This window comes from Anoplopoma fimbria, chromosome 20, assembly GCF_027596085.1.
Source record: "Anoplopoma fimbria isolate UVic2021 breed Golden Eagle Sablefish chromosome 20, Afim_UVic_2022, whole genome shotgun sequence".
Lineage (NCBI taxonomy): Eukaryota > Metazoa > Chordata > Actinopteri > Perciformes > Anoplopomatidae > Anoplopoma > Anoplopoma fimbria.
In genome coordinates this window covers 14,476,427-14,488,812 of record NC_072468.1, presented here as the reverse complement: position 1 = coordinate 14,488,812, position 12,386 = coordinate 14,476,427, and the positions used below count along the sequence as shown (strand labels likewise).

Below are 12,386 nucleotides of genomic sequence, written 5' to 3'. Positions count from 1 at the left end.
GTGCCACCTACTGAGGCCCTGCTGACACCCACTACTACTACCACTATCATTATTAGTCACATTACTATTATTATTGCCTGTACTATTACGCTTATTGACTTGCTTGTACCCTGGAGTCTTTGTGCTTTCTCGCTTCGCAGGCTTCTATAAATCGTGGCTGTACCTGGACCGTGGACGTGCATCCTGCTACGGCCCTGCTGACACCGACTGCTACCACCATTATTATTACTAGTCACATTACTATTACTATTACCTGTACCATTAAGCATTTTAGCTTTACTTCCACCCTGAAGCCCTTTTGCTTTCTCGTTCTGCAGGTTTCCATGAATCGTTGTGGTACCTGGACCGTAGTCGTGCCTCCTGCTGTGAGCCGACTGACACCCACTGCTACTTCGATTATTATTATTAGTCACATTACTATCCCTATTTTCATGGCTATAATTCTACTGTAATAATTGCTGCTGTTATTATAAGTAGTCTTATTATATGAATCATTTATGTCATATACATTGAATGTGTTGTATCTCTGTTATGCTGCTCATTCTGTACACATGACATCTATTGCATTCTGTCCATCCTGGGAGAAGGATCCCTCCTCTGTCGTTCTCCCATAGGTTTCTTCCTTTTTTCTCCCTGTTAAAGGGGTTTTTTAGGGGAGTTTTTCCTGTGCCGATGTGAGGGAAGGACAGAGGATGTCGCATGTGCACAGATTGTAAAGCCCTCTGAGGCAAATTTGTAATTTGTGATTCTGGGCTATACAAAATAAACTGAATTGAACATGCAGTCAAAGAAATTACAAGACAACACTTATGTCACATATGAACATTCAGCTAAGAGCTGTCATGGTCAAAGCCTACAGAGGAACCAAGTTACCTGACGTTTTCGTGTCTGTACATGTACATTGTATTGAACTGCTGCATCTCTTTCTGACTAGGCTCCTTCTTCATGTCCTGAAGCATCTCATCAGCTATGTGCTTTGGAAGGATGGAGAGCAGCAGGCGTTCCTGTAGAGGACAGAGACAGACACACAGAGGACATCACACACACCAACTGAAAAGAAACAGGGACCATACCTCCATCAAATTCGTACATGCCCTGTTAATATCACTGGCATGAGTTTGATTCATTAAGATTTATTTAACTGTATGCTGGCTGACCACAGTAAACAGAAGAACAGATTAACATTTGGGGAAAAACAGAGAATAAGATGTTTAGATGAATATAAATGTCATGTGTGTGTTAAGTTGAGAGCTGGAGTCAGGATGCAGTTGGCCTAGAATAAGACAGGAAGCAGGGAAACATATGTGATTATGGGAGATAAATATATTGTTATATATATAATTGATGACTCTGAAATTGCCCGTAGGTGTGAATGTGAGCATGAGTGGTTGTCTGTCTCTATATGTCTGCCCTGTGACAGACTGGCGACCTGTCCAGGGTGTACCCTGCCTTCGCCCATTGACAGCTGGGATCGGCTCCAGCACCCCCGCGACCCTTAACTGGATAAGCGGTTACGGAAGATGGATGGATGGAATATATTGTTAATTTTGGGAATGTAATATTGATCTCATTTCAATATATTTTGACTTTTGGACTGAAATCTGAGCACCATGTCGCTCGCTGCGCGTGTTTCTTTGACCGAGAATGTGACAATTAGAGGGAGGGGTGGACTATTGAAGGCAATAAATTATGAATAATAATAATTAAAATGTCAACTTTATGAACGGAGCTCTTCAGTAGGTCTACAGCCCTAGTTGAAACGGACACTGTGAAATAGTTTGCGCTTGCAAAGTAAACCAAAGTTAAAAAAAAGAAAACATAGGGCTGCTATTATATTATATCATTATCTGGAATTGAAGACACTTGTCCACACGTGTCCAGCTTGCCCTCTATTCAAATGTGTACACACATTTACACCTCTCTTCAGGTAATCCTATTCAATGCGAGGCAGATTATGGGTGTTGCTTGTATTGTTTTATCATCTCTGCAGATTTATCTGCTGTGCCAGGGCGAGACAAATTGAAAATGTTTTTACACAAAGAAAGAAATAACTTAATTACTTTTACCGAATGAACAACAAGGCACAAATAATTACAAATTTGTCCTAGACAGAATTTCACAAATTTTAGAACACTCAAAGCATTTTAACACTACATGTCATCAATCACCCATTCACACCCATTCATACACTGATGACAGGTGCCACCTGCCCACCAGGACTAACTAATCATTCATAACCATTCATACACAGCCTGCGGGAGCAATTTGGACAGAAAAAAACTCCAGTACACACACACAAACTTGACCTGTGAATAGACATTAATGTCTGAGCGGGTACAGCTGACAACATCTAAGGAGGCTGGTTACCATGGTAACCAGCAGAGACCGGATGCTCCTTTATTGGATAGCAGCCGTTGTCTCCCAGCAGTCCATGCTTCCCCATTAGTATTCAGGGAGTTTCTTCCACTCATGGTTTTATTAGCCCTCTTGTTGTCTTTTTTCCATCTCTTATGACTCCTCACACCTTCACTCTCTCCTGAGTTCTCCTCCTTGATCATTCTTTCTTTTCACTTGTTCCCTCGCTCTCTGTGGTGAAAACCATCATGTCCAGTGGCCACAGATGTGAGGAAAGGAGGGGAGTGGACTGCTGACACAGTAACAGTTCAAACAACAGAAATACACACTCACACTTGAAAGAACAGACATCACATAGTGCATGTTGCTTGCTAGGCCATGACAGTGTTTCCTATTAATTACCCACAGTCTGCTGTCCATCAGAACTGTCTTGAAACAAGAGCTCCCCTTTCATATTTATAATAGTAAATGGACTGTACTTGTATAGCGCCTTTCTAGTCTTCTGAGAGCTCAAAGAGCTTTAACACTACATGTCATCATTCACCCATTCATACACTGATGATAGGGGCTACCATACAAGGTGTCGCCTGCCCATCTAATCATTCAACGACACATCAACATCGACTAGCTGAGACGGGGATCAAACGGGACGATCCGCTCTAACACTGAGTCACAGTCACCCCACAAACAATATGATTATGATCAAATTATTAATAGAGCACAGTGAAAAAAAAATGCTAATTTACCAGTTAAAAAAACAACATTCAAAATGTTACTTAAAAATATTGCATCAAAATATACTTAAAGTACCAAAAGTAAAAGTATACTCATTATGCAGAATGGCCCATTTCAAATAATATATATAAGGTAGGCCGGCAGTGTGTATGTAGTTATGCAGGTATCTGTTCATAAACCAAAGAATGATGATGCCGCTAGATGGTCAGGGGATCAATAAACTGATTACAATTTCCATTTAGACCATGAATGTTAACACCAATAATCAGTCCAATATTTTTCAGGATTCACTCAAAACAAACCATTTACCAAAAAGCCTGCCTCCCCAACGCAACACCATTCTATGAAAACCCAATGGAATCTTGAGATTCTGCTGACCAGATATCAGATAGATGGGTTGAATCCTCTAAGAGGAGTTTCCAAAAGTTCCATACCTATAGAGTGCCTAAAATGGCGTACTTTCACCTGACCTTAATTGAGGAGAACATCACATGCATTAACAATCTTGCAGAATGGTGCTAAAAGAATAATTTACTGCTCAACGTCAGTTACACCAAGGAGCTGATTGTTGATTTTAGAATAAAGGAGGCGTGAACACACACCCCTGTCTAAATGCAAATGGTGGTCAGGTGGAACAAGTTAACAGCTTTAGGTTCTTAGGAGTCAGCATCACAAACAACCTGACATGGTCCTTACACATCTCCATCCTGGTGAAGAAAGCTCATAAACAGCTGTTTTTCATAAGGAAGGCAAAATTCCTGTGCCAGGTTCTTAATCATTTTTACAGAGGCACAATAGAAAGCATACTGAACCATCCAGACAGAAGCTGCTCAATCTGCTGCAGTCTGTAAGGAGATACAGAGACTTTCTGCTGTGTCATCACTATTCATATTGACACAACCAATGACTAAATGATTGAATTGTTTACGAGCATTGTTTAAGAGCGCAACATTGCTTTTCTAGCCTCTTAATGTTTTCCTAAAAGTGCACCAGATTGATGCATTAAAATTTAAAATGTAGCCTGTATATTGAAGGGAATGTATTCCTTTTATTCTTTAAAGAAACAAATAGAGCGATGTTATTGTTTTTTCAATATCGTGCAGCCCAAATATGAAGAGCCACTTGCAGTACTAATGCAATAAAAGTTGGATTTATTGCTGTGAAGCCGTCGGCACAGTTTGATGCAGGCTACTTTTCAAATTGCCAGAAAGGGTCATAATGACAACTGCAGTTAAACCGTTTATTTTATTCAATCAAACCAGTTTAAGCTTGTACACTGTACCTGCAAAACCAGATTTTAACCAAACTCTACTTGTTATCCATCAGATGAGAATGATTCATTTTCTGTCTCTGTACAGAGGTAGGTTTAGCCTAGATTATCACAAAGAACAGAAGGGGCGGTGCTAATCTAGCTATGTGAAATGTGAAATATGCATAGCAAAAACTTTGAAATGGTCTTTATAACATGTGTTCTTTTTATTGTGGAAATTAAATTTGAATTTATTTGAAATTTGTACGTAGGATTTATCACAAATATAGTTCAAATACTACTCAAAACTCATCATTACTGTCATAAATAAATGGAAATGATAACTCCATTGACATAAACAGTCTGTGTATTGCCAGGTTCATAATTATAGAAAGACTTAATGTGACAAGATGTTTCAGTTCCTCATACTCAGACAATGTGCAAAACAAACCTGAACATTTGAAAACCCACTTGACTTTTGCATTTGAATAATGTCCTGATGTTAGCTCAAAACAATGACAATAAAATTCAAGTTAGCTTTACTGCACTGGCTCCCTGTTAAATCAATAATATAATTTAAAATCCTTCTCCTCACCTACAAAGCTCTAACTGGCCAGGTACCGTCTTATCTAAAGGAACTTATAGTTCCATATTTCCCCAACTAGAGAGCTGTGCTCCCTCAATGCAGGGTTACTTGTGGTTCCTAGAGTATCACAAAGTAGGATGGGAGCCAGAGGGCTCCTTTTCTGTGGAACCAGCTTCCAGTTCCAGTCCGGGGGGCAGACTCACTCACCACTTAAGTGTAGGCTTAAGACCTTCCTTTTTGATAACGTTTATAGTTAGGGCTGGCTCAGGTTTGCCTTGGTTCAGCCCCTAGATATGCTGCTATAGGCCTCGACTGCCGGGGGACTACCTAGGATACACTGAGCACCTCTCTCATATTCTCTCTCTCCTTCATGAATTAATTTCCCATTACTGCACATTACTGACTTTGCTTCTTCTCCAGAATCTTTGTGCCTTCTCTCCTCTCAGGTTTCCATGAATCGTGGTTATATCTGGACCGTGGTCTGCCTCCTGCCGTGGCCCTTCAGACACCCACTGCTACAGTTATTATTATCAGTTACATTATTAGTTACTATACCATTACTGCAGTTATCATTAATATAATTCTACGATATTCATTCCTTCTGTTATTATTAGTAGTCTTTATTTGTCTTTCCTTCATTATTCTGCTTACTCCTCTTATTTTAAGAGTATTAAAATTAATTAATCATTTATTTCATATACACTGAATGTTTTCTAACTCTGTTATGTTGTTAATTCTGTACACATGACATCTATTGCATTTTTTCCTGGTCAATGTGAGGGTTCATGGACACGCATGTGTGAGGGTGAGGGTTCATACACGCATGTGTACAGATTGTAAAGCCCTCTGAGGCAAATTTGTAATTCGTGAATTTGGGCTATGCAAAATAAATTGAATTGAATTGTAAGTTTGTTTACATGATGACTGCTGTCATCATAACTCATAAAAAACCCATATCTGAAAAGTCCCAATCAAAACTCATTCCACTGCTTGCTTTTCAGGCCAATTTTATCATGTCTGCCACATGTACAGGAATTAGTTTTCTTGGGCTGAACTGGACACTGATATGGATCTTCTGTTCGGATTGTGGGCCCAAAGTAAAACTCACGTATTAACAGCAGAATGTTGTACTGTTTGTCATCTGACCTGTTGCTGGCTCTGCTCCTCCAGGTTGAGTTTGACCTCCAGTGACTGTCTGGCCTCCAAAAAGGCCTTTCGGTGTTTACGGTCAGCCATGTAGTACGACATGACGCCCACGGTGATGGCACAAACATAGATCACTACGTTGGCAAGCAGCTTGAAAGGAAGAGAATGCAACAGTTAGGGCTCAATGTTGAATTCACACATGCACATTAAGGGCTTAATATGGCAGAAAATTCTAAAGCAGGTCATATACATACACATAACTTGATATATATATATATATATATATATATATATATATATATATACACATACATACATACATACATACATACATACATACATACGTTCATACATACATATGTACATATACATAAATATATACACACACACACATACATATAAACATATACATATATATACACATACATATACACACATTTATATGTATACACACATGTATACATATATATACATACACATATATAAATACATACATACATACACACATACATATACATATATACATATATACATACATACATACATACATACATACATACATACATACATACATATATAGCGGGTAAAATAAGTATTGAACACGTCACCATTTTTCTCAGTAAATATATTTCTAAAGGTGCTATGGACATGAAATTTTCACCAGATGTCGGTAACAACCCAAGTAATCCATACATACAAAGAAAACCAAACAAATAAGTTCAGAAATTAAGTAATGTGTAATAAAATGGAATGACACAGGGAAAAAGTATTAAACACATGAAGAAAGGGAGGTGCAAAAAGGCATGGAAAGCCAAGACACCAGCTGAAATCTATCAGTAATTAGAAAGCAATCCTGCCCCTTGTCAGTGCAAATTAATATCAGCTGGTTCATTCCCAACTGATGGCCTATAAAAAGGTGTCTCATTACCAAGGTGTCACACATGAAACATCTCATGATGGGTAAAAGCAAAGAGCTCTCCCAAGACCTTTGCAACCTTATTGTTGAAAAACATACTGATGGCATTGGTTACAGAAGGATTTCTAAACTTCTGAATGTTCCAGTGAACACTGTTGGGGCCATTATCCGGAAGTGGAAAGAACATCATTTCACCATAAACCGGCCACGACCAGGTGCTCTTCGCAAGACTTCTGACAGAGGAGTGAAAATAATTATCAGAAGAGTTGTCAAAGAGCCAAGGACCACTTGTGGAGAGCTATAAAAACCTGGAATTAGCAGGTACAATTGTTTCAAAGAAAACAATAAGTAATGCACTCAACCGCCGTGGCCTTTATACACTCACCACCCAAGACTCCATTGCTGAAGAAAAAGCATGTCGAACCTCGTTTAAAGTTTGCTGCACAACATTTAGACAAGCCTGTGAAATACTGGGAGAATATAGTCTGGTCAGATGAGACCAAAATTTAACTCTTTGGATGCCATAATACACACCATGTTTGGAGTTCAAATGGCACTGCCAATCACCCCAAAAACACCATACCAACAGTGAAGTTTGGAGTTGGGAACATCATGGTGTGGGGCTGTTTTTCAGCATACGGCACTGGCAAACTTCATATAATTGAAGGAAGGATGAATGGAAAAATGTACCGAGACATTCTTGATAAAAATCTGCTGCCATCTACCAGGATGATGAAGATGAAACGAGGGTGGACATTTCAGCAAGACAATGATCCCAAACACACAGCCAAGGAAACTCTCAATTGGTTTCAGAGAAAGTAAATAAAGCTGCTAGAATGGCCCAGCCAATAACCTGACTTGAATCCAATAGAAAATCTATGGAAAGAACTAAAGATCAGAGTTCATAGAAGAGGCCTACGGAAACTTCAAGATTTGAAGACTGTTTGTGTGGAAGAATGGGCCAAAATCATACCTGAGCAATGCATGCGACTAGTTTCTCCATACAGGTCTTGAAGCTGTCATTACCAACAAAGGCTTTTGTACGAAGTATTAAATCAATTTCAGTAAGCGTGTTCAATACTTTTTCCCTGTGTCATTCCATTTTTATTACACATAACTTAATTTCTGAACTTATTTGTCTTGTTTTCTTTGTATGTATGGATTACTTGGGTTGTTACCTACATCTGGTGAACATTTCATGTCAATAGCACCTTTAGAAATATATTTACTGAGATAATAATATATGTATACACATATACATATACATATATATATACACACACACACATATACACACATATATATATATATACACATATATATACACATATATCTATATATATATATATACATATATATGTATGTATATGTATATATATATATATATATATATATTTATATATATATATATATATATATATATATATATATTCATAATATGAATCATTTCTGTCTAAGGACAGAGGATGTGATTTTGGGCTATACAAAATCATTTTAATTATATATATATATACACACACACACACACACGTCTGTCTGTCTGTCTGTGGTAAGACGTTGAGATGAAACCGGGGCCATTGGCAAATTGCCAAAACTGCCTTCATTTGCCTGCTGTAGAAGTTTCACACTGACATTCTGTTGTGATCAATGAGCCGAAGAAATAATGAAATACTGCAATACATAAAAGGTCTATGAGGATTTGACCTTTGAATGTTCAAAAAGCCCACAACTCTTATTGTGCATGTTATATTTGTGCATCAGAGTGGTTTGTTGTTCATTTGTAACTGCACACATGATGTTTGTGCAGCAAGGCAAAAGGTGGACTTTCACATGACACTGTCTGCTCTGCCTCTTGCTAAATTACAAGCAAAATACTTTTAAGCAGAAAAAAGAGAAACAGAAGGAATTTTCTCATTTTCATGAGAAAATCTCTTTAGAACTATTTGTGTGCATCTCTTTCACCTAGTGATCTCAGACACATACATACGACCTACATTGAATGTATCCAGTTCAATTCCAGCTGGGGACCTTCGTTGCGTGTCATTTCCCTTGTTTTCTCATCAACTTTCTTGTCTGCCTTTGCGATAAAAACATCAAGTAAAGGCTAAAAGCCTAAAACTAGTTAGAACACAAAACTATCTTGGTATGCCTAGAGCTAGGTATCAAACCTCAAACTCAGGTATCCTACGTGCAATAACAACCCCCTAGTTAGTGTGTGAACCAGCAGCTATTGGCCTTCTGCATCTATGAACCAACTTTTTTGTTCAAAATCTCAAAGACTTCTGTCAAAGTCTGTAACACACGGGTAAATGTATTTCAGGACAACCATATACACCAACCCCTTCAGTATCTTACCTGTCTGCTAAGTGCTGTCCCCTGGATGTCCTCCTGCTGCTGCTGGGCGATAGTGACACCCAGAACCAGGGTGTGGACCCCGCAGGATACAGTAGTGATGAGCACGATGGGTGTCAGCCTCAAAGGCAGAGTCAGGAAAAAGGAAAAGCTGAAGAAAGCCTGCCAGCCCACAGTGTCACTGGCCTGGTGGAAGCGAGCATAGTTCAGACCCAGGTAGCAGAATATCTGAGCTGCTATGAGCACCCACAGGGCGTAGGGCACCACCCGTCTCGAGACGCGGTCCGGCAGCAGCCCGAAGCGGCACAGCAGGTAGAGGGCAATGTCTGCTGCCAGTCCCACTGATGCCACTAAAACAGAAGCCAGCTTGTCAGTGGTGTAGACCACGGCACACATGACGATGATGTAGCTGTCGAAGAGGGCCGCGAACACGACCAGCACCAGCAGGGTTTCGTGTCTCTGCCGCCTGAAGTAGGTCTGGTAGAGGTTTTCTAGAGACTCCGGTGCAAAGGTGAGGCGCATGAACCGCGGCAGGCAGAGGCAGCATCCGGAGCTCCGAACCGTGACCTCGTGTGTTCGCCCGACCGCCTGCCCTGGGTCAGAGGGCAGAGTGACCGAGCAGTCCGCCGAGTACTCCGCAGAGTACTCTGGCTCGGAGAAGGCTCGGTTCCGAGGCATGTTAAACCCTCAGGGCTTCTGCTTCCTGCCTTCTCCTTAGAATAAAAAATAGCAAAAAGTTTGTTGTCCTACAGGAGTAGACCCAACGCTAAGAGAACTCTCAGGTGTACATCATCTGCTCCTTTCTCTTCTGCTGAGTAAGCACCTTTTTCCACTGAGAGCCCACATCCGTGGCATGGATCACAGAAGTGTGTTGATTGTCAGGACCTGCACACTGGAGAGATGTATTCTTACATAGCTGCGTCCAATGCTGTCATCTGACTCAGTTAGTCCTGTGTCGTATGCTCAGATCAAACACGCCTACTCTTTCTCAGCAGTGTGATCTGAAAATGTGCTCCTCGTTTACTCTTTCAGCTTTACACATCGGACCGTCTCACCAGCTGCTCTCCACCTTTGGACTCCACAGCTGTGCTCCATGTCAGAGTTGTTGAATTCATTAACGTTGGATCAAATAAGCTGGTGTTTGTATGACTCCCTCCATTTCCATCAGTCCTCTGGATTGGACAGCTTTTTGCATCTTGGCCTCCCATAGTCCCCCGTCATATGGCCTGAATGGAGAGGGACACATGAGGACACACAGAGGCATTGGTGGCACTGAACAGAACCTGATGATCAGGGTAGGGACAGTAAGGTCCCCAGTTCCTGCACATGGCAGCTACTGGCCGTTGTCTCCTCTGCGGAGACAATCACGCCTACATCCATGATAAAAATCTAGCGCTTTACTGCACGTTTTCTATCCCTTGCAGGTGACTGGCAGCTGGCAGAGAATAAACAATTCACGCTGAACATTAGAGGCGTCTTCTTTCTAGAAGTATGCCTGATATGAAATAACTGGTTAAATCGGCAGATGTTGTCGTCAGGGAGCATCTCTCTGCTGCGGGCCTACCGAGCTACATGTCGCGGACTGTCAGACACACTACGCTCTGTGTCTCTGAGGACACACAGTCAGCTTAACCACAGTGTCAACAGTGAATAGTCTGAGCGGTCTCAGGTGATACAGAAGACAATGTCCCTGACTTGACGTTAGTCATCCAACACGCCCGTTTAAACGGTGGCTAGCTTCCCTGAGCTCCACGTCATATATTTCACTCATACTAATCTGATTCTGATTTTCACGTCTGCTCTCCCTGTCCGTTTACCACGTCCTGTGTGTCCTGTCCATTAACCTGCTGTGCAGTAAGCTGAAAATGTGTCCCCGTTCTTCCAGATGCTGTGAAAATCCTGACTTGATGTACGCGGATGCGTCGGCTTACCGTGCGTGGAGCCCGACTCCGTGTCTCTCAGTGCGACCGTTGTCCCCTGTGGACAGAAACACAGCAGCGTGTCTAAAACCTCAGCCTGGATGACATCAGAAAAAGCTTATCCTGGATATACACCACTATACGTACACTAAGCCCGCTTCGGTCTTGGGTGTTTTCCGCAAAAGCAACAGTTCACCATCAAGCTACACTAAGATGCTCTGCTACACGCATGTAACCAATATTTCCGGTCGTTTTCAAAATACACCCTTAATTTCCTTTCCCCACTTGTCATCACCTGAGTGAACTCCATTCAGTGATGTGATATGATTAAAGCTGGAGTAGTGGACCTTGAGATAAGATTGTTTTTTTTATGTCTTCTCTGCATGTTTGCCACCATTCAGTGGGCTTCATGAGATTTGAAGGCTTTATTAATACCCTCTATTAAAAACAATGATAATGTGGAAATTCAAAGTATCAAACACCAATCGAGCTTCAGCAGACAGCTTGGAAGAACTTCGCATCATTTCTTGTGAGGGTCCATTTTCATAAATGTATGTTGATATTTATCTATCATGCTTTTATTTTGAAGGTAAATATCGAAAAAGCTTTTGTATCGAGGCTTCTCCACCGTTTTCTGGCTAACCTGATGGGGCCAACTCTAATGTCCACAGTTGTCCCCCAGCATCCACGCCCCTTAACCCATAAACCATTAAAGCCCTCAATCCCCCTCCCCCTTTCCCCCTTCCCCCTATCTTCCTGGAAGTGAGGCTAAGGAACGAGAAGCGTTTGGTGAGCAGGATGCTCGGCCTTCAGTGTGAATCTGAGGACTAAACATAGCATTTTCTCTGCTAGTGCTAAAGCCATTGGAGCTGCTCTGCTGCTCGGTGACGGTTTGGGGCCTTGCTCATGAACAAACTGATGGAAGATGTTTCAGGGGGAAAATGTTTAATTGAAATTCACCTTTCCAGATATTGTGGGGATTCAACAGGTGTCCCAGGAAAAGTATTTTCTGTATTATTTCGTTTACTATGAGTGAATACAATTAGAGAAATATCTGATATTTGATGTTTTATTTTATTCTATTAAGTCATAATTAGGTCCTAATAACATTATTATTAGCAGTAGTAT

General features: G+C 40.8%; 1 protein-coding gene across 2 annotated transcripts in view; it reads right to left on the bottom strand.

The window, feature by feature from the left end:
- Nucleotides 1–11,487, bottom strand: part of adcy3a (adenylate cyclase 3a) — a 40,640-nt gene extending 29,153 nt beyond the window's left edge. Inside the window, exons 1-5 of one of the 2 annotated variants that reach the window (XM_054622446.1) lie at nucleotides 11,406–11,487; nucleotides 11,271–11,316; nucleotides 9,343–10,565; nucleotides 6,072–6,221; nucleotides 874–1,004 (exon numbers count right to left, since the gene is read on the bottom strand). In XM_054622446.1, coding sequence (XP_054478421.1) covers nucleotides 874–1,004; nucleotides 6,072–6,221; nucleotides 9,343–10,017 — 956 coding nt within the window. In that variant the 5' untranslated portion in view covers nucleotides 10,018–10,565; nucleotides 11,271–11,316; nucleotides 11,406–11,487. Of the gene's footprint in view, nucleotides 1–873; nucleotides 1,005–6,071; nucleotides 6,222–9,342; nucleotides 10,566–11,270 lie in introns of both variants that reach the window. The other variant, XM_054622447.1, reaches the window with a different exon arrangement.
- Nucleotides 11,488–12,386: the final 899 nt, after the last annotated feature.